The sequence below is a fragment of the Macaca mulatta genome, chromosome 4 (genome assembly GCF_049350105.2).
Source record: "Macaca mulatta isolate MMU2019108-1 chromosome 4, T2T-MMU8v2.0, whole genome shotgun sequence".
Taxonomy (NCBI): Eukaryota; Metazoa; Chordata; class Mammalia; order Primates; family Cercopithecidae; genus Macaca; species Macaca mulatta.
The window spans coordinates 65,101,276-65,126,749 of NC_133409.1; the positions used below are offsets into that span (position 1 = coordinate 65,101,276).

Consider the following 25,474-nt stretch of genomic DNA (forward strand, 5'->3'; position numbering starts at 1 on the left):
GTAAAAAAAATTTTAATTAAAAATAAAAAGAGGCTAAAATAAATTCACTTCTATTTATTTGTCCAAAATATTTGCAGGACCAAAAATTACTGAATAAAATAATCAAATAGAATAATTTCAGGGATAAGAAAAACATAACAAACAAATAAGCAATGCTCAAAAGTAAATTCTACCTGCATTAAACACTTCAAGCTAAATTATTTATGCCTTACTTCTTCATGGAAAAATTCATTTTACTTAGGTTTTCTTTCTTTTTGAAATGACAGTGACATAGAAACTCCTGGACTTCCTGTAAGTTCAACACAGAATAAAGATTCTATCTGTGAAAGTAAAGAAATGCCTCAACTTAAAAATAATTCCTTTTGAACATTCTCATTTGTGGACCATTCTATGTTGCACTGACTAATAACTAGAGTATAGTTATGTAATAACTCTTGGTCATGAGGTATAATAAGGTCTTAAATTATTAAATAGTAATAACGTGAACTTAAAATGAATGAGACAGGCTGTAAAATAGATACATCTTTAAGATTTAACATCTGTTAAATTCATTTTGCATCCTTTATGTATTTTTCACCAGCCCAAAGATAAATTCATTAAGGCAACTGAACAATCTGGAGTGAGCGACTGACAGATCGATTTTGACTAGGATTTTCATGACATAATATATGTTTGTTTTACAGGTTCTTCTGCAATACAGACCTCTCATATGGTCGTATATGCGACATTCACACCTCTCTATTTGTTTGAAAACAAGATCTTTTCATTAGAGAAGATGGTAAGATTCAAGCTTAGGAAACAGTATTATTTATTTTGTGTGTGTGGGTGCACGTGTGTGTGTGCGCATGTGTATGGGTGATTACTTTCTGTGGTAGAAGGCACGTGAAAATTTAATTAAAATTCTATCTGTGGATGTAAGTTTCCTTATCTTCAAAATTAGATACTCGACCTAAGGGATCTGACATATCCAAAATTATCTTAGATGATTGCAATAGCTCTGGCTAATTATAAAAAAGGACAAGAAAAAATATAGAGTTACATTTAATTTTTATAGATCCTTCTGTTATAAGCGAAAAGAAAGATACAGAATTTATGTATTTCAGTGAAAATCATAGAAATTATTCCTAGGTAATAATTAATGACCTTCCCATAAATAGGCCACATATGTTTTCTTAAAATAAGATGATATTAGTGAATTCATCCTCAGGCTGGAGAGATACTGCTATGACCTTTCTTGTATCATAAAATAATACAAAATAAATGCTATTTTTAATACAATTAACAAATTGTAGAAAATTTAGAAAATGTAGTGAAAGGAAATGCAATTAAATATTTATAGTATAAATGGTAAGGCATAGGCCCTATTAACATTTTGTCATATATACTTTGATTTTTCTTCTGTATTCTGTGTTTGTATGTGTATACCTTTTTTATTGGAATCACACTTTATGTTATATTTAGAAACAGCTTTTCACTTAACAAGATATTGTTAACATTTTTTCATGATGCTAAATTTTAATCAGTATATTTAGTGCTTGCATAGTATTTATGTATTTTCATAATTTTTAAGCTATCTATTGTTCTTGGACAGAAAAACAACTTTTCTCCTTCCCTTGTGATGGCAAAGTCCATCAAGTGATTAACAATTTATTTAAACAAACGCCCTACTGCTTTTGGGGTTTTTGAATCCCAATTCTGTTTGGGGACTCTAGATATCTAACACTTTATTACTAGGATTTCATAATCCGAAGTCACTGCATTAAAGTATACAACTACATGATGCAGCAATATGATTACACATGAATGTTCATTTAGTTAGTTAGAAAGAGCTATGTTTTAAAAACTTGAATAAAAATTAGCTTGAAACATAAATATTCCAGTTGAATGATTATTATACTTTACTATATGCATTACATTTGTCTTTTAGATTATGCTTGGGGGGCATGTTGCTAACATTTTTCCCCTTCTCTTTCTTCTCATTCTTTCTTCTCCACTTTTTTAGATAAAAATAATTTTTCCAGCAAAAATTTACTATGCAATAGTGTTCACATTGTAAGACGATAAGGTGCCATCCTGAATATGGCAGTTTCACTATTTTTAATCCAAAGTTAGAAAACATTATACATGGTTAAACAGCAGAAACAGCAATTTGGACTGAATCTAAAAACTAGCAACATTCAACAATCTAAATGTACTTCTAAAGCCTCTCCCAAGTCAGGACTCTTGCTGAGATTAGGGCTGGCCTTCTCACACCTGCCTTTCTTTTAACCTCTTTGCATGCTACTGGCCTATGTGCTGTCTCAGATATGCTAGCAAGTAAATGCTCTAACTCGTTGGACTGCTGAAGAATACCATTAATGCCCCATCAATGGTAGACTGAATAAAGAAAGTATGGTACATATGCACCATGGAATACTATGCAGCCATTAAAAGGAATGACATCATGTCCTTTGCAAGGACATGGATGAAGCCAGAAGCCATTATCCTCAGCGAACTAATGCAGAAACAGAAAACCAAACACCACATGTTCTCACTCATAAGTGGGGGTTGAACACCGGGAACACATGGACACAGAGAGGGGAACAATACACAACAGGGCCTGGTGTGGGATGGGGTTGAGGGGAGGGATGGGTCAATAGGGGCAGCAAACCACCGTGGCACACATACCTACGTAACAAACCTGCACATTCTGCACGTGTATACTGTTTGTTTTTTTAGAAGAAATAAAGAAAAAAGAATACCAGCAATGCTTTATGGAGTGCCATAGTCTCATGTCTGTCATGAGAAGTACTCAAACTCCCTTTAAAACCACAAAATGTAAGCAGAAGATAAAATATTATCCTGTGCTTTCTGCACGCCATAAAAAGAATGGGGTGCAAAATAATCCTTTTGAACTTTTGGTAGTGATACTGATAAACTAAAATTTAAAAGCTGATCATTTTTAATTTTAAAAACTAAGACTAAAAACTCACATCTGTTTATTCATTGATTGATTCAACAGATTTTATGAATTACCTATTATATGCTATTATATGGTAAACAATATGCTATGTTTTGAAGATACAGTGCTAAGAAAGATTGACAAGGTCCTCCCCACAAAGCTTAGAGCCTAATGAGGAAGGCATACAATTGAGTGAACTGCAATAATACAATTAGAACAGAAGGCACACAAGGTGCCTGCCACGTAGTAGGTGTAGGTGAATTAATATTTGTTGGAGGAGTAACCAAGTGAAAAGACGGTTAAATGAATGAAAAAAAATGAATGAAAGACATAACAGAAACATGCCATCCTTTCTAATGGGTAGCCAGGGAAGTCGTCCCTAAGGAAGAACTGTTTAAGCTGAGACCTTAAAGAAGTTAGGCAAGTAAATGGGATAAAGTGTGTTCAAAGCAGAGGGAATCTTATGTTGGAAAGTTTGGAGATGAAGAAGATTCCACTGGGTTCAAGGAACTACTAGATATTGAAATTATAAGGGGAGAAGACTTAAAGGCAGTTTGAGGCATGGGTGAGGTTCAAGGCATAAAGATTATTATAAATCCTCCCTTTGGGGAAGTTTAAGGCTTAAGGTGCCCAGAGGTTCTGGAATTAACCCAGTGTCTGGAACAGTAAGTGACTTCCAAGGCTGTAATGAACTGACTAGTGAGTCACCATCTTCCTGTCTTGTCTGCTGATTCTTTTAGGTTAGCATCCTGTGAGGGTGATCTGGTTTTCCTGGTAAATATGAGAATGTAATAGAGATACAATGTCTTAAGAATATACCTATAGGAAACAATTTCTGTCTTAATGAAATTTTGTTAAATGGAGTACATTGCTAAAAGTTACAGCCTCAAAGACAGTAAGATCAGCAGGTAAAATAAAGTCAAGAACTTACATTTATTTAAAGAAGTGGTAAAAAAAAAAATACAAGAAAATCAAGAACAAAATTGAGGAAGGAGCAAGATGTTATAAATTACATTATCCAACTTCTTTCTCCTCTTGGGTATTCTAATGGTTTTAGTTTTATGTAGATCTGGGAGTTTTACTAAAGCCTCCTTCACCTGTCCAAATCCAACTCTTGCATCTTTTAGAATGTTTGAAATGAGCTGAAATAAAAAGAGTGAAAGGGTCTTAGGAAAGGAAACTTCTAATTTAAGTCTTACGCATGAATTATGCAGCATATGTGTATTGAGTGCCTATGAAAAACTCAGTGTTTCAGGCACTATTGTAAATCTCTCTCTTTCCCTAATTGTAACCTAAGGAACTTTGAAATCCTTGAACAAACTTTCTCAGCATGAAACCATAACTCTTATTAATAGCATTACTTTACATGAATCAGAAGTATTGTGTAGTACACTAAAAATAAAATGAAGTATGTAGAATTGTTGTATTTAAATTCCTTGTGCCAAAATAATGTTAGTACTTTGGCAGATTATTCAAATTATAAATAGGTGCTAATACTGGAATTTGTTATTTGGACCAGTTCTTTATATTTCCAAATACTTTAAATCATTTTATTTTCTAATGCTCTACAGTTTAAAGAAAGGCGGCGGGGAGTTACACTAAAATTTGTTGCAATGGCAGGAAGAAATTAACACATGTAGACCAAAAATTATGACTAGTAAAATATCTGGAACTTATTCAACTTTTAAATACTACTTTGAATTTGACTTCTATTTTGGATATTATTCAAATGTAACTTTTGCAGTAATTCACCTTTTATAACTACTATGTCAAGGCATTTTCTTTCCATTGAAAGAATTAGTTTCAGGTATTGGCTTGACTCATGAAAACTTAAAAATTGACAGGGTTCAAGTTATAGAAAAAGGTTTATATTTAAGAACATCTATGTAAAAGTTTTTTAAGGCACTCTAAGACATAATTCCAGAGTTTTCTGAATTTTTTTAGTAGCTTGCTAAAATATACAAAAGGGATAAAAAGAAAATGACAGTTTCCTCCATTACTTCAGTGACTTAAAAACTATTGCATCACTTTTGTCTGTATTTTGAATGTCTACAATATTTTAAACCATTCTGCTGGACACACGAGTGCACTGATTAACTCCTTCTTAAAATTATTATCCTGATCTTGCAAAGACACTCCTGTCTCATGGGTCTCCTACCTCGGGGAAGATTGAGCTCCACAGCACAGTCATGAGAGCAAGGCAGTTTCCAGCTGAAGTAATAATTTGCTATAGGCTGATAAGTGGGTTTCTGGTTCTAATTGAAGTGTCTGTTTTGTAAATTTACAATCTGGTTTGTGGCTATTGCGTAGAAATCATTGAGACAACATAACTAGGAAGAAAAATAGTTATTGACAAAATCGATCAAAATTGACTTTAATGTAGTTAATATTTCATCTTATTTTACTTTAAATGTTAAAGTAAGCTGTGGAAGTCAGAATTTGGCTATAGTATATATCACTTTAACATTCACATACTTTTTTATTTCCTTTGGCATGGTTCAGCCATAAATCAGTAACGTAAGTTCTAAGTAGAACTCAGGTATTATTCTGAATTATTCCAAAGCAGACTGGCTTCAGGAGGTCTAACATTAGAATATGAGAAGTATCTGCCTGGGCAGCTCCTTGATTTGGCAGGACAAAGGACAGCTTCTTCTCCCTGCACTTCTCTGGATTCCTCCACTGCCATGTGTAATCATGGGGATCTTCTGTGGAGGAACACATTGTTAGGGGAGGAAGGGTAAAGCGTAGACAAGACAGTCACTTACCACTTTATTTACCTGAACACATTCAAGAAAGGAGCCTTTAAAAAACTTAGGTAGCAATGGTTAGTTTTTTTAAAATATATATTAAGCACTAGTGTTAAAGCATTAACCTGTAAAAATAATGACTGATTAATTTTGGACTAACTGATGTGCTTTTTGTGCAATCTCACACAATCTTAAGCTTTTAGAACTGAAAAGTGTATTCTAGTTCCAGTCTCTCATTTTGTAAATAAAGAAGCAGGGCTCCAGAAACTTTAAAAGATGGAAAGAAATACAAATGATAATAATGCTTATATTAAGAGAGGTAGAGATATTGGGTGATTTTTTTCTTATTACCACCATATTGCTCTGTTGGTGATAGTGCTTTCATATTGGAAAAAGTATTACTTTAAATGGAGGAGAATGCTTTTCAATCTACTTTCCATCTTTTAGGCAGATTCTGCTGAGAAACTTAGAGAATATGGGCTTTCCCACATCTGTAGCCATCCTGTGCTGGTGACCAGAAGTAGGTCTTGTCCTCTGGTAGCACCACCAAAACCACCTCCTGTACCTCCCTGGAAACTCATTCGTCAAAAAAAGGAAACCGTTATAACAGATGAAGCTCAAGGTATGTATCACATCATTTTCAAATCCTTCTAATTAATGTATGAAAGTCTAACAGTTTCATTTGTGGTGAAAGATGTATGTCAAGGAAAATCACCCAACATTTCATCTAAAGCCTATGTTTAATTGTATGCCCAAATTTTATGTCTTTAAAGGATGAACTCTTCACATCTCAGAAGCTAAAAAGTTTGGTTAATGTCTGACTTGACCACATATATCAAGGTCGTTCTTTGGGTGATGACATTGTTATTATTAGTGTGATAGAAAAATTGTTGTAGCAAAGTGCAAAAACTTCCCAATCTTTGGTTTGTTTTTTTCGTTCCTTCCTTCCTTCCTCCTTCCTCTCTCCGTCCCTCCTTCCTTCCTTCTCTCCTTCCCTCCCTTCCTTCCATCTTCTCCTTTATTGTTTCTTGAACCAAAGACCAGCATCCATTTGACACTTGAAAGGAAAACAAAATCCTTTATTTTAAAATGTTATATTTGGGTTAAATTCACATAATTTCTTAAAACAGTTATTCATTCAGGGCATCAAGGAATAGTTGAATGAAAGGAAGAATAGTGAACATGTAGGTAACTTCTGATTTTGCTACTGATTGCTGTGTAATTCTATGTAAGCAAATACTCTTTTATAAACTGGGGTTACAAATCTAACAATTGGTAGGATGCTGTAATGTCGGTATCCTACCTAGAGGCTCTTCACATAATTGTCTTTCTAAATTGAAAATTAACAGAAAATGGCATAGAACAGTCAAACAAAATTTATGTATTCCATGTCCCTGTCCCTTTGTTTTCCCCTAATAATCACCCCTAATGTTTAATTCCATTGTTCACCATGGTAATCACGTGCTGTGTCCTTTACTCATTGAGAATTTCTTTCTTCTAGATCAGCCTCAGACTCTTTAGGAATATCCACAAATCCTCTCCCGACCTGCTGCTTTCTTTTCACCTCATGATCATTACTTTGCTACAGGTTTTGTTCTTCCACTGCCGTATTCATATGGTAGTTCACATTTCCTTCTTATATCCTAAGCAATTGTGTTACAGAGGTTAACTAAGGGAACACTTCTTTTAGTAAAATACTTTTATAGAAACTCATTCCTGTACTTGAAATAGCAAATGCCAAGTAATAATTCTGTAAGACATTGCTAACTTTCTCCCTTGAGACTTAATTGTTTCACATAATCTGGAGAGAAATCGAAGAGTAGACAAAAGGAATTGAATACTGGAAAGATCTATAAACTCTTTCAATAAAAGCTTCATGTATGGTTTTACATTCCTATTTCACACTGTTGAAATTTGCTGAGTAAATAGTTAATCTAACCAGTACTGTATTAAATGTTAAATTCTGTATGCAATCTTGAAAGATTTTTTTAAATATACATCATACTTTCTAACTACTACTTTTTAGAGTTAATAGTAAAGAAGCCTGAACAATTCCTTGAGATTTCAAGTCCATTTTTGAATTATAGAATGACTCCGTTTACAATTCCAACAGAAACGTAAGTATATAACATTCTTCCTCACAAATGCGTCGTGTTAGTAAATATTTTGTGATGTGTCTGGTTAAAAATAACACCAAATGGGAGCATTTTGAAGAACAGTAATTTTAAAATAAGCCCAAATAGATGTAAAAACTTTAAAAGGACATTTTCTTGACCTTTTATAGTTTGTAGTTACCTTAATCCACTTAATTAACAATTAATTTTTTTTTGCTTTTTTGCTAATTTCTTGTGTGTGTTATGAGCTGAATGTTTGTATGCCCACCAAATTCATAGGTTAAAATTCTGACGTGCCAGTGTGGCTGCATTTGGAGATAAGGCCTCTAAGAAGGCAATTAAGGTGAAATGAGTGATAAGGCGGGGGTGACAGATCTGAGAGGATTGGTGACTTGTGAGGAGAGACACCAGAGAGTTCCCTCTCTCTCTCTCTCTCTGTCTCTTTCTCTCTCTCCAGGCACACACACAGTGGAAAAGCTATGTGAGCACACAGAGAAGGCAGCTGTTGGCAGGCAGGAAGGAGAGTCTTCATAAGAAACAAACCCTGCTGGCACCCATCCTGACTAGTCTCAGACTTCCAGTCTCCAGAAATGTGAGAAAATAGATTTCTCCTATGGAAACCACCTAGCCTGTGGTATTTTGTTATGGCAGCCCGAGCAAGCAAATACAGACTTTGGTATGGAGAAATAGGGTGCGGCTGTAACAAATATCTGAAAGTGTGGAAGTGGCTTCCACATTTTCCTTGTTCTCTTTCAAATAGGCTTTCTCACTTTTCCCTATATGGGTAGGCTGAGAATTGTCCAAATCGATTTCTCTTTTCTAGCACTTTACTATAAGGAGTCAAGAGAAGGCATGCCGCACTTTCAACACTTTGCTTAGAAATTTCCTCAATCCAATATTCAATTTCACCGCTCACAAGTTTTACCTTCCGCAAAACACTGGAACACAGAAAATTCAGCTAAAGTCTTTGCCTAACAAGGGTGGCTTTTCCTCCATGGCCCAGTAACATGTTCCTCATTTCCATGTGAGACCTCATCAAAATGGCCTTTACTATCCATATTTCTACCAGAATTCAATTCACAGACACTTACGTATTTTCTAAGAAGATTGAGGCTTTCTCTATACCTCTCCTCTTTCCTTTTTGGGCCCTTTCCAGAATAGTCTTTAAAGGTCCATTCATGGCAGTGTAGGCTTTCTTTAGCATGTACCTCAAAACTCTTCCAGCTTTTATTACCCAGTTCCAAAACTGCTTCTGCACTTTTAGGTAGTTACTATAGCAGCAATGCCACTTGTAAGCATCCATTTTCTGTCTTAGCCTGTTTGGGCTGCTATAACAAAATGCCATAGACTAGTGGCTTGTAAACAACAAAAAAAATTTATCTCTCATACTTCTAGAGGCTGGAAAGTCCAAGAACTGCATGCCAGCAGAATCAATTTCTGGCAAGGATCTGCTTTCTTGTGCATGGCATCTTCTCACTGTGTACTCACATAGTGGAAGGGGTGAATGAGCTCTCTGGGGGTCTTTTACAAGGACACTAATGCCCTGCATGCAGGCTTGAGTCACCTCCCAAAGGCCTCACCTCTTAATACCATTATTTCAGGGTTTAGGATCTCAACTTACAAATTTGATGGGGGAAATGTACACACACCTACAGATCACAGCACCTGCCTTCCCTTTCATCTAGTAAGTAGTGTGTTCTGTCGATGTGTTTTGTAAATTAATCCAGTTCTTCCCCTAAAAGGAATAATATTTAAAGTTCCTAAAATAATACATTTCAGCTTTTTTTTATTGCCTATCTACATGAAAAATCTTCAAATATTTGACAACATTTATATATGCACCACTCCATTCTCTTAATATTAGGTTTCTAGATGTGTAAAAGAACACTGTGTAAGTAGTTTTCCAGTCCCACTGGACATTTCAGTTACAAAAGCCAATGGAATTTCTATTCCTATTAAAACTACTATTAATTAGCCTTCTGTCACTTGGACACAAACAGTCCTAACTGATACTGCAATATAATAGAAATGCAATGCAATATTATCAACAGTATCATTAATTTAGTCAAAATTTGGGCTATATTAACCACTTGTAATACACACATTATTAATATATTAAATAATGTCTTTCCTTCTCAAGTAGAGCTTCCTTGCTTCCTGGATGAATCATACTTAGCATTATTACTATACTATCTTCTAATAGAGGGACCTCAAGGACTTTGAGGAACAATTACCCTAACATTCAATGACCTGAGACTACTGGGTTTTCTGGGGCTTTGTTTCAGTGATTGGCTTAGTTGCAGTTTTAATTTTTCTTTCATAGAACTAATGATGTCTTTATCAGTTCTTAATATTGTCTGCTTCCAATAGCCTTCCCGTCTCCAAATTTGTCTCTAATTTTCCGAGTGTAATGAGTAACATCACCAGATTTTTAGAATTAGTTAACTAACATTGGCTTGTATATACTTATAATAAAGACATTAGGGTTAGCATATGGGCTTTGTATCTACATTGTAATAATTGGATATTTAACGTAGTAACTTGGGAATCATAGGTATTAAGTAAATATTAATTGAATTGAAAATATTTTGAAGTACCTAAGTTATTCAGTATTTTAAATTATGTTCTTTCCTTTATGGTAGGCACTAGGCACATGTGGCTATATAAATTTTTTAAGTTAATTAACATTATGTAAAATTACAAATTAATTTCCTTAGTTGCATTAGCCACATTTTAAGTTCTCAGTTGTCAAATGTTCTAAGTAAACATTTTTATCATTGCATAAGTTTCTTCTAAATATTAAAAGGAATGAACAAGTGACCTGACCATAACTGTAGCATTTTACTATAACAGTATTATTATATCATTTTTAGTTTTTATTTTAACCTATATTCATAGATTAAAATGAAAAGCTCATCCATTTATATAATACAACATAACTAAGTGGCATTTTCTTTGCCCTGTTAAGAAGACCAATTGAATGTAATTGTCCTAATACGATAGTTAAAACATTTCAACCTTTTAAATCAGTTTTATTTAATAAATAAAATTGTATGCTTTGATGACAAATATACTAAAATTTGTGTCATTGCAGTGATTATACAAAAGCAATATTTCTTAAGTTCCCTTTTATAGTAAGAAATACTTTTTTTTTTTTTCCGAGATGGAGTCTGCTCTGTTGCCCAGGCTAGAGTGCAGTGGCGCAATCTTGGCTCACTGCAACCTCTGCCTACCGGGTTCAAGCGATTCTCCTGCATCAACCTCCCAAGTAGCTGGGATTACAGGTGTGTGCCACCACACCTGGCTAATTTTTGTACTTTTAGTAGAGGTGGGATTTCACCATGTTGGCCAGGCTGGTCTCTATCTCCTGACCTCAGGTGATCCACCCGCCTTGGCCTCCCAAAGTGCAGGGATTACAGGCGTGAGCCACCATGCCCAGCCAGAAATACTTATTTTAAGATAAATTTTGAATTGGTTGGAATAAGGCCTACTTCAAATGTTCTTTAGCATCATAAAATTTAAAAAATAATAAATTAAAAGATCCCCCTTATCCCAAGGATATTAAAATAGAGGATTGAGGGGACACGAGGATTAACTAGCAAGGGCACTGTTTTCGTGAGGAAAAATTTATTAATCAATGAAAACTCTGACTGAAAAAATAAAGTGATATGAAAATATTATATGTAAAACAAAGATACTATTGAAAAATGACCTCACTTTTCTCTTTCACATTGTCTGTTTTACTGCTTTGGTGAGATGACACAGCTGCTCAAATTATGTTCCTAAAAGGAGTAGACAATATAAGAGTATAAGCTGGTGGAAGATGAAAGGCAGTGATAAGAAGTTGGGATATTGCCTGGAGGCAGAAGAGAGCCAGAGAGGTTTGGAGTATTTCATATTTAGAAGTACTCTAATTTTTTTTTTTCTTGTTTCAAGTAATTATGCTGATGGGAAAAATCTGTCTGGCTTTACAGATTTGGCTACAGTTTTAGAACAACAAAAAAGCATCTTATCTACTTTAATCATTAGCACTGATGAATATTTTCCGTTATTACCAGCTAATTAAATTACAAGATTAAATGATTGTCATAGAAACGTGGAAAACCGGGTGTGTCACTCTTAGGGACCAAAAAAAAAAAAAAAAAAAAAAAAAAGACTAAATACAACAGCAAAGACAATGAAGAACAATGAAGAGAAAGGGGGAAGGAGGAGGAAGAGGAACCCAAATTCACTAATATTTGAACATGACCATAGGTATAGAAAGAAAGACTGTGAAGTTGAATCTGAAGTTTTTGTTGAATCAGAAGAACTTTACAAATAGGAATAACTGGTGTATTGGATGATATTAGTGCAGGGTATGATGGTTGCCATTAAAATTGTGGTAATTTTTAATGCAGCAATAGGTGGCTAATACATGGTTATACACATATATCAAAGACTAGCAAATTTACACTTTGAACGTGGGCAATTAGTTGTACTTCAATTATCCTTTAATAGAGTGGTAAAAATATAAAAAAGAAAGTATGTAAAGGGATTTAAAAAATAAAATAGAAATTCTAGAAGCAAGGAATATAATAACTAGGACCCAGAACTCAATAGATGTGCTTAAGAACACATTAGATACAGACTAAAGGAGAATAAGAAAAATTGAAAATAGATTAGAAGATAATATCTAGACTAAAGCATGGAGACAAAAAAAAAAATGGGGAAAAAAGTACAGTTAAGACCTATGAAACACATTGAATATGACCAGCGTACTTGCCAGTGGTTCTCAGAAGTAGAAGATAAAGAGATTTGGAAATAATTAAATCATCAAATCTTAATGGCCAAAAGAATCCCTAAAGGGGAAAGTTTAAGTCAAGATTCAGGAAGTCTTAGAAAGACTAAGTAATATAAATACAAAGAAAACTGCAGCTAAACATATCATAGTAAAACCAAAGACAAATATAATGCAATAATATAAAGCAATAAAAGTGAAATAAAGACTGCTATACAAAGCAATATGGATGAATCTCACATACACTCACAAAATTTAGACCAAATAAGTCTGGTACACAAAGTACATGGTTAGTTTTCAGTTATCTTATTAATATACAGTAAGAAAAGAAAAATTTTAAAAAGCAATACATGGAGTTGGAAGTAACCAGTGTGGTCGTCTGTGGTGAGGAGAGTTGGCCATGATGGGGACATGCTTCTAGCAGGGTTTGTGGGTTGTTAGTAATATGAAAAACGCTTGATCTGAGTAATGGTGATATGACGATGTTTACTTTGTGATATTTCAGCAAGTGTATATTCATTGTTTAACAATATTTAAACATGTATTTTAAGCTTCAATAAAACTGTATTAAAATCATTGAATGGTCTGTACCATCAGTCACACATAAAATGGCCATTAAATATGTTTTTAGCCTTCTCTTGGATAGACTACAATCTGTGATAGGAATATAAACTGATAAGAGAAAAGCAGTCAAAATTTAGATCTGTAGCATGTTCATTGTGCTTTACTACTTTTAGATACTCTTTACATCACAGGCAGTTAATTTACACTTTTATTTATTCTATTTAAGTTTATAATACTAGGGATATTCTTCAAATATTTTACCTTTAAGACTTTGTCAGTTCTATGCATCGACAAGTGAACGTTGAAAAGTGGGTAGGGAGGGAGCACTACACAGCACTACTAGACAAATATTGGCAGTTGTCAACGTCAAGCCATGCAGCACAGTTTTATAACCAGAAAAAAACATTTCCTGCTACTTTGGTTTTAAAATTTTGTTATTGTTGCAAATTAATAAATCTACTTTTATTCTCAAACTTTTGGGTTTTTGTTTTGTTTTGTTTTTTGAGATAGGGTCTTGCTCTGTTACCCAGCTGGTCTCAAATTTCTGATTTCAAGTGGTGCCTCTTGCCTCAGTCTCCCAAATAGTTGAGACTACAGGCACGTTCCACCATGCCCAGCATAAAATTTGTGTTATAATTTCTAATAAATCAATGTAGTAATCTCTATAAACACTTAAAATAAATTAGTTAAATTTATTTAAATATTTTACATTGCATTTGCAACTTTACTAGGTTGTTTTCTCTTCAAGCATTTTAAAAGCCAAAAATGAAAGCAAAAAAGTCTTCGCAAGTATTTAAATCATTACAAAGTCAAATAATCAAAATCACGTATTTGTAGAAATTTAATTTTTCCTATACATACTATTCGTGTTTACAAACCAAAATTTTCCTATACCTTTTAACTTAAGCATATAGCTAAAATTAAATATTAAGCTATACATTTAAAGGCCTAATTTCTAGATTATATAACATGCTAAATGCTTTCATGTATTATAAAAACTCACACATGGTTTCTTAGTCTGTTCTGGCTGCTATAACAAAAATACCATACACTGGGTGGCTTATAAACAACAGAAATTTATTTCTCACAGTTCTGAAGACTGGAAGTCCCAGATCAAGGCACTGGCAGATTTGGTGTCTGGTGTGGGCTCACTTTCATAGATGGCTTCCTTTTCCTCTATCGCCTCACAGGGTGGAAAGGGCAAAAAATTATTCTGTGGTCTGTTTTGTAAGGATTCTAATGCCAATCATGAGGGCTGTACCCTCGTGACCTAATAAGAGGCTCCACCTCCAAATACCATCACATTGGGGATTAGGTTTCAACATCTGAATTTTGGAGGAACACAAACATTTAGTCACACACAGAATTTTTCTAAACTTAACATAAAAATGTTAATGCTTCATGATTTCTGATTAATGTTATGCTTAAGCTACCCACTGTTTTAGTCAGGGATCTCCAGAGAGACTGAATGAATGCGGAATATAGACATCGACACAGATATAGATAAAGATATGAATATAAATATATGACAGGAGGTTCATTAGAGGAATTGGCTCACTGGTTATGGAAGCTGAGAAGACTCAAGATAGGTTGTCTGCAAGCTGGAGAACCAGGGAGGTCAGTAGCGCGTGGTTCAGTCCAAATCTAGAGGCCTCAAAACCCAGGAAGCTATGGTGTAACTCTCAGTCTGAAGACAAAGGTACGAGAACCCAGGGAGTTGTCAGCACAAGTCCCAGAGTCCAAAGGGCAGAGGCCCTGGGCTTTTGATGTCTAAGGGCAGAAGAAGGGCATCCCAGCTCCAGAAGAGAAAGTGAATTCACCTTTCCTCTGCCATTTTCTTCTGCCCAGGCCTCCAGGTAATTTGATGGCACACATCTACATTGAGGGTGGATCCTCTCTCAGTCCACCAACTCATACGCCAATTTCTGGAAGCACTCTCACAGACACACCCAGAAATAATGTTTTACTAGTCACCTTGGCAGCCCTCATGCCAGTCAAGATGGCACCTAAAATTCACCACACTCACTAAGATGATGATTTTGCTATTCAAAATAATTTTTGTTTATCTCTTCAGGTAGTTGAGTTTGCGTATCAGAGATTTTGTGGGTTGTAAGAAATAGAACTGCAGACCTCAAGGACAAATTTTCTTACAATTTAAATAGTCATAGCCAGCCTTTTAGAATCTCTACGCCAATAGGGACCCCAAATGGGCTAGTTTCATAACCTAAATTCCCTGAGTGACTTACGTTTTCCTTTTGTCTTCTTTCAGCTGTATTACTTGATTGAAGTCCGTGAAATTCTAATACCCAGATACAGGTGGCTTCATCACCTGATTGGATTCTACTAATCTGTTCACTGCTTGAATCTGTTATTAATTCATTTACATATTCATTTCTGACAGAGCCAAATCAGAGATATGTGAATGACATTTCATCCTGCGTGGCAGACATGCCCCTTGTCCTGCTTTGCTGTCGCAGGTCAACATAAGAGCAAGCCTGTGTTTTAATGAGCCTTTGAAGGTGACTGCTGTCACAGCTTTCTATCTTAGGAACATTGTCTTTGTAGCAACACTCCGGGACTTACCCATTCTTGGCTCCTGGCCATGTCTGGTAGAATTGGAGACTCACAACCAAGTTTGTGCCACCCTCTAGTGGCAGTTTTGTGTAAATCAGAGAAGTTTAGTTACAAGTGAATTTTTACAGAACACTAACTGGAAAAAATATCCAAGTTGATGAAGTCTATATACATGGAATTTAATTTTATCTTTGAAACACACTTACTTAAAAAATGCATATACTACAAAAATGTCTTTACGTACCTATAAAATTCTAGCAATAGCAATGGCAATTTGGAGTCATACCAGCAATTACTTGAAAGGAAAGACTATATGCTTGGGTAGCTGGTATGAATGTCACAGTGATAAACTTAAGTGCTCAAGACTCATAATTAAATTTCTGACCCTTAATTCTGTTTCACTGATACATCACTCTGATACCTAATTAAATCAATTCCACATATCAAATTTCTGTTTCGATCATCAAAACCCAAAGTTGACCACCAAAGCTTTAAAACAAATAATGTTCTAGAATTTTTACGTCAATTTGTTGACTAATATACAATATTTTTAGTAGCATAGAAAGATATTCAATGTTTTAACATGAGGTAAAAAACATTACTGGTAGTAAAAGAATGAGAATGACAAATAGAACACAATCAGAACTTTCTATTGTTGACAAAAATGCAGTTGTTTATTAATAACTATAAGCAGAAGATCAAAACAATAGAAGTTTGGGGTTTGTTTTTCTCTTAGGCATTATGTGCGCTCCTTAATTAAGAAAGGAATACCTCCAGGATCTGATTTACCTTCTGTCAGTGAAACTGATGAAACTGCAATGCATAGCCAGACGGACTTGAGTCAAATAGCAAAAGCTACATCTCAGGTAACTATGTTACTCTTACTATTGGCCCAACTCTTAATGATACAAGACTTTTTCCTTATATTGTGAAAACATAGTATACATACAAAATAATGTATAATATGGATCTGAACAGTATAAAGAATAGTGTTAAAATAAATATCTTATGTATCCATCACCTAGGTTAGAAAATGGAATAATCATCTGCTATAGAAGTCCCCTGTGTGTTTCTTCTTGGTTGTATTTTCTGTCTGCCACTCAGATTTTGCTAATAAACAACTTCATACTTTTCTCATTTTGCCAATTATAACTTAACATCTTGTTTGTGAGATTCCTCCCTTTTGTTTTATGTCTGGTTCATTTCACTAACCAATGGCATTTATCGTATAAAATTATGCTACAGATGGTTTTTAATCTATCACAGTGTTAGTGGCTATATTAGTTGCTTCTTGTTTCTTACTATTGTAAGCAATAGTATCATGATTTTTCTCAAATGTCCCTTGATATGTCCTCTAGAAACAGGTACAAGAGTGTCTTCGGTTTCAGGGTTCATAACCCTTTATGTGCGATGACTCCCCTTAACAATTTTTTTAAAACTCTAGCACATTGAAAACAACTCATCTTTTTCTCCATGTTAATTAACCGAGAATTGTTGATAAGGAACATAATTAACACTGAGAGAACATACAACTTCACTATTTGGTGGTTGAATGACTACTAAGCATAGTTGCTCTAATTGCCTATCTATATAGGTCACAGGAGTATCCGGAGACGAGGAGATAGGACCACATGAAATACAGCAGTAGGTCTAAAACCTGCTGTAATTTCAAAGTGCTAATCAGCTTACATATTCTTGTAAGATATTTGCAACAACTATAATATAATGTAAAATATTGTGACATTTTGTGGATAGGGTCACAGTTATTGCTCTCAACATTGTGACTGCTTGCCTGTATTGACAAATTGATAATTGAAAAACAAATGCTGAATGTCAGTCAAACATGTAATGTCTTTCTAACCATCCACATTAATGGATTCATGAAATTTAACTATGAGCTTCATTGTAGATCAGATTAGGAAACCCTGTTCTAGGATATGAATCTAGCAGTCTAGTTAATAGGACATTCATTCATCTGCTTGACCCTACGATAAAATGCCAAACCTTTTTCCGAATGGGTGTAGTAATACCCACGCCTGTCAGTACCAAGAGTTTTCTTTATGACAGCATTTGGTAATGTATGATATTTGCTAAAGTGGTGGCTATAAAATGGTATTTTGTTTTTTATTAGAAATGCATAATTTATTGACATATTAACCCATATATGCCTGAGGTTGCAATTTTTCGAATTTGAAAAATCAGACCTTGGCAATGACCTTGAGCAGCAGGATGTTTAGCTTTCCAATGCAAAACAAATGTAAAGAAATCTTGCTTCCATTTATGTACCTCTCCATCCCATTTTCACCATTCTGCCCTCCATAGGAAACTTTCAGGAATTTTTTTTTTTTTTTTTTTTTTTTTTTTTTTTTTTTTTTTGAGACGGAGTTTCGATCGCAGTGGTGCGATCTCGGCTCACTGCAAGCTCCGCCCCCCGGGTTCACGCCATTCATTCTCCTGCCTCAGCCTCCGGAGTAGCTGGGACTACAGGCACCGCCAGCACGCCCGGCTAATTTTTTGTATTTTTAGTAGAGACGGAGTTTCACCGTGTTAGCCAGGATGGTCTCGATCTCCTGACCTCGTGATCCGCCCGCCTCAGCTTCCCAAAGTGCTGGAATTACAGGCGTGCGCCTCCGTGCCCGGCCGAGGATTTTTTAATGTAAATGCTAAGAAACATACACACAGTATTTCACAAATTCCTTTTTTTTTTCCACTCAAAATTCAATAATCTTAAAACAATACTTAATATATGCTGGAGATATTTCAGTCTATACCTAAAGAGTATCTTCATTCTGAAAGCTTCATAATTTTTTATTATGTAAATTAACCATAGTTTATTTCTATCAATTTGTATAGATGGAATCTTGGGTTGATTTTACTCTTTTGCTATTGTAAATAATACTGCTATGAATGAATTTGTACATGTAGTGGGATTGTTTGGTCAACAAATAAAATTCTATTAGAATTTTAAAATAATTATTGCTAAATATACATGATAAGATTACACCCAGGTTGTATGAATGTTTCCTTATAGCCACATGGAGTGTGTAGAAGTTTTATAAAAATTTTGCCAATCAGATTGGTAAGAAAAAGTAGTTCATTTTGCTTTTCCATTGAATTGATTGTTATTGTCACTGAACATCTTTGTATACATTTACTGCTATTTCTGTTTGTGCTACTGTGCAATGCCTGCTTATATCTTTTGCTTAATTTCCGTTTGGGTTGTATTCCTGTTTAACCAAGTCATAGATATTCTTTGTGAAATACGGAGACTTATTCTTTATCAGCTATGTATTTCGTATGTTCTAAGTTTATCTTTTCAATCTTATTTACATCTTTTTAAAATTTATTTTTAATTGATAAAAAATTTTATATATTTATAGTGTAAAACATGATATTTTGAAATATATATATAGCTGAATAACTAAATTGAGCTGATTAATATATGTATTACTTCACGTTCCTCTCATTTTTTGTTGTGAGAACACTAAAATCTTCTGTCTTAGCAATTTTCAAGAATACATTAACCATAGGCCCCATGTTGTAAACTGGATCTCTTGAATTTATCTCTACTAACTGAAACTTTGTATCCTTTGACCAGCATTTTCCCAATCACCCACACCCAGCCCCTGGTAACTACCATTCTACTCTCCACTTCTTTGAGTTCAGCTGTGTTAGATTCCACATGTAAGTGAGATTATGTGGTATCTATTTTTCTGTGTCTGGCTTATTTAACTTCACATAACGTCCTCCAGGTTTATCCTAGTTATTGCAAATGATAAAGTTTCTTTTTAAAGGCTGAATAGCATTCTATTTTTTATATATACCATATTTTCCTTATTCATTCATCCGTGGATGGACAATTTGTTTGATTTCATATTTTGGCTTTGTGAATAACGCTATAATGAAGATGGGAAGGCAGGTATCTCTTTGCTTTTTGACACACTAATTTCATTTCCTTTGGATACACACTCAGAAGTGGGATTGCTGGATCATATGATTGCCCTATTTTAGGTTTTTTTTTTCAACCTCCATACTGTTTTATACAGTGACTACACCATTCTACCTTCTCACCAGCAATATACAAGGTTTCCCTTATTTCCACATTCTTGCTAACACTTACCTTTTGTCTTCTCGATAACAGCCATTTTAACAGGTGTGAAGTGATAGCTTATTGTGGTCTTAATTTATGTTCCTCAATGATTAGTTATGTTGAGCATTTTTTTAAAACATGTATGTTGGCCATTTATATGTCTTCTCCTGAGAAATGCCTATTCAGATTCTTTGCTTATTTTTCAGTTGGGTTGTTTCCTTGTTGATGGGTTGTTTGAGTTCCTTATATGTTTTGAATATTAACCTCTTATCAGATGTATGATTTACAAATATTTTCTCCCATTCTATAGATTGTCTCCTTATAATTGTTTCCTTTGCTATGCAAAAAGAAACATTTTAGTTTGATATAATTCCTTTTGTCTGTTTGCGATTGTTGCCTGTGCTTTAGGGACTAAAACTTGTTGCCCAGGCCAAGATCTTGGAGCTTATCCCTTGTGTTTTCTTCTAGTAGTTTCATGCATTCAGCATACATTCAGGTCTTACAATTAAGTTCTTAATCCATTTTGAGTTAATTTTTGTATATGGTATGAGGTGACTTTCCTCTTTTGTAAATGGATATCCTAACATCATTTACTGAAGAGACTCTCCTTTCTTCCATTGTGTGTTCTTGTCAATCTTTTTTGACCATAATAGCTTGAATTTATTTTTGACTCTCTACTCTGTTCCACTGGTCTATTTATTTTGAAGTCAGCTAGTGCAGTGTCTCCCGCTTTGTTCTTTTGCTTTGGCTATTTTTGTGGTTTCACATGGATTTTAGGATGTTTTAATATATCAGTGAAAAATCTCATGAGAATGTTGATAGATTATATTGAATCTGTACATTGCTTTGGCTAGTGCAGCCATTTTAACAATATGAATTCTTCCAATTCATGAACATGGGACATCTTTCCATTTATTTAAGTCTTATTTTATTTCATCAATATTTTATTTTATAGTATTCAGAATATAGGTTTTCACCTCCTTAGTTCAATTTATTCCTAAATATGTTTTGGCAGCTATTGTAAATGGAATTATTTTACTGATTTCTATTTTTGTTTTTTGTATGTTGATTTTGTATCCTGCAACTTTATTGAGTTTATATATTAGATCTAACAGGATTTTTTTTCTTTTTTTTTTTTTTTTTTGAGACGGAGTCTCGCTCTGTCACCCAGGCTGGAGTGCAGTGGCGCAATCTCAGCTCACTGCAAGCTCCACCTTCCGGGTTCATGCCATTCTCCTGCCTCAGCCTCCTGAGTAGCTGGGACTACAGGTGCTTGCCACAGTGCCTGGCTAATTTTTTGTGTTTTTAGTAGAGACGGGGTTTCGCCATGGATCTAACAGGATTTTTAATGGGGTTCTAAGGGGTTCTATATATAAGATTGTATTATCTGCAAAGAGGAAAATTTCAGCTTCTTTCTTTACAGTTTGAGTGCCTTTTCTTTATTTTGCCTAATTGCTCTAGTTAGGACTTTAGGTGACATGTTGAATAGAAGTGGTTATTTTCCTTGTCTTACTCTCGATCTTGGAAGTAAAGCTTTCAACTTTTCACTGTTGAGTATGTTAGCTATGAGTTTGTCATATATGGCCTTTACTGTGTTTAAGTACATTCTTTATATTAGTTGTCAGTTGAGAGTTTTTTTTTTATCATAAAAGGATGTTGAATTTTGTTAAATGCTGTTATTACATCTATTCACATGATTGCATGGTTCTTGTCTTTTATTCCTTTAATGTGGTATATCATATTTGTAGATTTGCATATGTCAAACCATCCTTGCATCTCTGGGGAAAATCCCACTTAATCATGGTAAATGATCTTTGTAATGTGCTGTTGAATTATGTTTACTAGTATTTTATTAAAGATTTTTGCATGTATGTTCATCAGGGATATTGACCTAAGGTTTATTTTCTTATAATGTCCTTGTCTGGCTTTGGTATCAAGATAATGCTTGTCCTGTATAATTAGTTTTAAAGTATTCCCTCTTTGTCAGATTTTTTGGAAGAGTTTTAGAAGGATGGTAGCAATTCTTGTTTAAATATTTGGAAGAATTCAGCAGTGAAGCCATAAGGTCCTGGACTTTTCTTTTATAAGAGACTTTTTATTTTAAGATATAGGGTCTTTCCCTGTTGCCAAGGCTGGAGTGCAGTGGCATGATTATAACTTACTGCAGCCTTGAACTCCTGGGCTCAAGCAATCTTCCTGCCTTACCCTCCCAAGTAGCTGTTACTACAGGCATGCACCACCACACTTTTTTAAAAAATTACAAATAGGGTCTTCCTATGTTGCCTAGGCTAGTCTCAAACTCTTCGCTTCAATCCTCCTGGCTTGGCCTCCCAAAGTTCTGGAATTACAGGCATAAGCATTGCACCCGGCCAACATGGGTTCAGTTTTTTGTTTTGTTTGTTTGCTTGTTTGTTTGTTTGAGATGGAGTCTCGCTCTGTTGCCAGGCTGTAGTGCAGTGGTGCAATCTGGGGTCACTGCAACCTCTGCCTCCTGAGTTCAAGTGATTCTCCTGCCTCAGCCTCCCAAGTAGTTGGGGCTACAGGTGCATGCCACCACACCCAGCTAACTTTTTGTATTTTTAGTAGATGGGATTTCACCATGTTGGCCAGGATGGTTTCGATCTATTGACCTTGTCATCTACCTGCCTCAGCCTCCCAAAGTGCTGGGATTACAGACGTGAGCCACAGTTTTTATTACTAATGTAATCCCCTTGCTCATATTGTTCTGTTCAGATTTTATAATTTTATGATTCAGTCTTGGTAAGTTGTACGTGTCTAGAAATTTGTTTCTTCTAGGTTATCCAATTGGTTGTCATATAATTATACATAATAGATTCTTAGGATTGTTTGTATTTTTGCAGTATCATTTGTAATACTTCCTTTTTTATTTCTGATTTTGTTTGAGTCTTCTCTCCTTTTTCTTAATTAGTCTAGCAAAAGGTTTGTCAGTTTCGTTTATCTTTTCAAAAATCAGCTCAGTTTTCTTTTTTCTTGTTTATTTCTGTTCTGAGCTTTATTATTTCCTTTCTTCTACTAATTTTAGGTTTAGGTTTAGTTTGCTTTCTTTTCTTCTAGTTCCCTGAGGTGTAGCCTTAGGTTTTAAATTTGAAATTCTTCTTTAAATTTCCCTCTTAGAGTTTCATTTGCTGCATCCTATAAATTTTCATATATTACTGTGTCAATTTTCATTTGTCTCAAGACATTCTAAAAATTTCCCTCTTAATATCTTGTTCAGAAGTACATTGTTTAGTTTCCATGTATTTGTGAATTTTCTGAAATGCCTCCTGTTATTGATTTTTAGACTCATTCCATTGTGGTTTTAAAAGGTAGCTATATTATTTCAATCTTCTTTAATTTGTTAAGACTTGTTTTGTGGCCTAACATATGAGTATCCTGGAGAATGTTCCTTGTGAGCTTGAGAAGAATGTGTATTCCACTGCTGCTAGATGCGATGTTCTGTATATATCCATTAGGTCCGTTTGATCTAAAGTGTAGTTTAAGTCTGATGTTTTCTTTTTGATTTTTTGTCTGGATGAGTTATCCTTTGCTGAAAGAGGAGTATTGAAGACTCCAACTATTATTGTATTGCAGTCTCTCTCTCCCTTTGGATCTATTAATATTGCTTTATACATTTAGGTGCTCTAATGTTGGATGCATAAATATTTATAATTATTGAATCCTGTTAAGCAATGGACACCTTTATCATTATGAAATAACCTTCTTTGTCTCTTCTTTACCGTTTTTGGCTTACTGTCTATTTTATCTGATCTAAATATCGCTATTCCTGCTCTCTTTTGCCTTACATTTGCATGGAATATCCTTTCCCATCTTTTTATTTTCAGTCTATATGTGTCTTTAAAGGTGAAGTAAGTCTCCTGTAGGCAGTAGATAGTTGAGTCTGTGTTTTAAATACATTCTGCCACTCTATTCCTTTTGATTGGAGAATTTAATCCATTTACATTCAAGGTGATTATTGGTAGGTAAGCACTTACTACTGTTATTTCATTTTTTTTTTTTTTCTGGTTGTTTTGTAGATCCTTTGTTCCTTCTCTTCTGTTTTCCTTTGTGGTTAGGTTATGTTTTCAGTGGTTTGCTTTGATTTTGGGTATCTACTATAGGTTGTAACTTTATGAGTACCATGAGGCTTACATAAAACATCTTATGGTTGTAACAGCATATTCTAAGCTGATAGCAACTTAACGTTGATCGCATACAAAAACTCTACACTTTTACTCTGTCTCTCTTATGGTTTATATTTTTAATGTAACAATTTACAATCTTTTATATTGTGTATCCCTTGACAAATTATTGCAGTTATTATTATTTAAAATATAATTTTTCTTTTAACATTCATACTAAAGATGTAAGTGATTTAAACATCACCATTACAGTATTAAAGTATTCTGAATTTGACTATGTACTTACTTTTACCAGTGAGTTTTATACTTTCATTTTTTTAATGTTACTGATTACCATTCTTTTCTTTCAACTTGAAGAATTCCCTTTAGTATTTCTCGTAAAACAGGTCTGGTGGTGATGAATTCCCTTAGCTTTTGTTTGTTTGGGAAAGTTTTTATCTCCACTTCAGTTTTGAAGGACATATTTTTAAAGTATAGTATTCTTGCTTAGTATTATTTTTCTTCAGTACCTGGAATATATTGTCCCATTCTCTCCAAGCCTGTGAGGTTTCTACTAAGAAATTTGCTGATAAATTAGAACTCCTTATTTGCTTCATTTCTCTTGCTACTTTCAGAATCCTCTCTTTGTCTTTGATTTCTGACAGTTTGATTATAGTATGTCTTGGTGTATAGTCTTACTTGGATTAAATCTGATTTTGAAGACCTTCTACCTTCCTCTACCTGGATATATATAACTTTCCCCAGATTTGAGAGGTTTTCTGCTATTATTTCTTTAAGTAAGTTTCTACTCCTTTGTCTCTGTCTTCTCTTTTTTGAACTCAAATATTTGCTCTTTTGATACTGCCCCATAAACCGTGTAGTCCTTTTTCATTCCTTTTCTTTTTTCCTCATTTGAGTACATATTTTCCAATAGCCTGTCTTCAGTTTCACAGTTTCTTTCTTTTGCTTATCTGCTTGATTGATTCCGCTGTTGACCTTCTCTTTCATTTTTTGTTTCATTTCATTCATTATAATTTTCACCTCTAGAATTTGTTTAATTTATTAAAATAATTCCAACCTCTTTGTTAAGTGTCTTGTCTTAGTTGTTCATTGTTTTCCAGATATCACTTAATTGTGTTTTGGTATATTTTTAAGTTCACTGAGTTTCCTTAAAACAATCATTTCACATTTTTGTCAGGCAGATTATAACTCTCTATTTCATTAGAGCTGGCTTTGGTGCTTTATTTTGTTCTTTTGGTGGGGTCATGTTTCCATTATTGTTCTTGATGCTTGTAACCATGTGTTGGTGTCTGTAAATTTAAAAGAGTAGTAAATTATTCTAATTTTTGCAGACTGACTTTGTCTTTGAAAGCCCTTCACCAGTCAGATCATCTAGAGATTTCTGACAGGTTGCCCACAGGCAGGTTTGTTACTGTATTCCTTGAGCGGTCTGGTCTAATGCCTAGATCAGCAGGTGGGCAACCCTGGCACTTGGGTCTACAGGATTGGGCCTAGAATGTGTGTCCCTGGAAACCAGCCTGAAATCTGG

At 34.4% G+C, this 25,474-nt stretch overlaps 1 protein-coding gene across 1 annotated transcript in view; it reads left to right on the plus strand.

Annotated features, from left to right (window-relative positions):
• The window catches only part of ADGB (androglobin), a 235,704-nt gene that overhangs the window by 97,296 nt on the left and 112,934 nt on the right, over nt 1–25,474 (plus strand). The window contains 4 exon segments of the mRNA NM_001193764.2: nt 684–778; nt 6,136–6,310; nt 7,715–7,805; nt 16,454–16,583. Of these exon segments, the coding sequence (NP_001180693.2) occupies nt 684–778; nt 6,136–6,310; nt 7,715–7,805; nt 16,454–16,583 (491 nt within the window).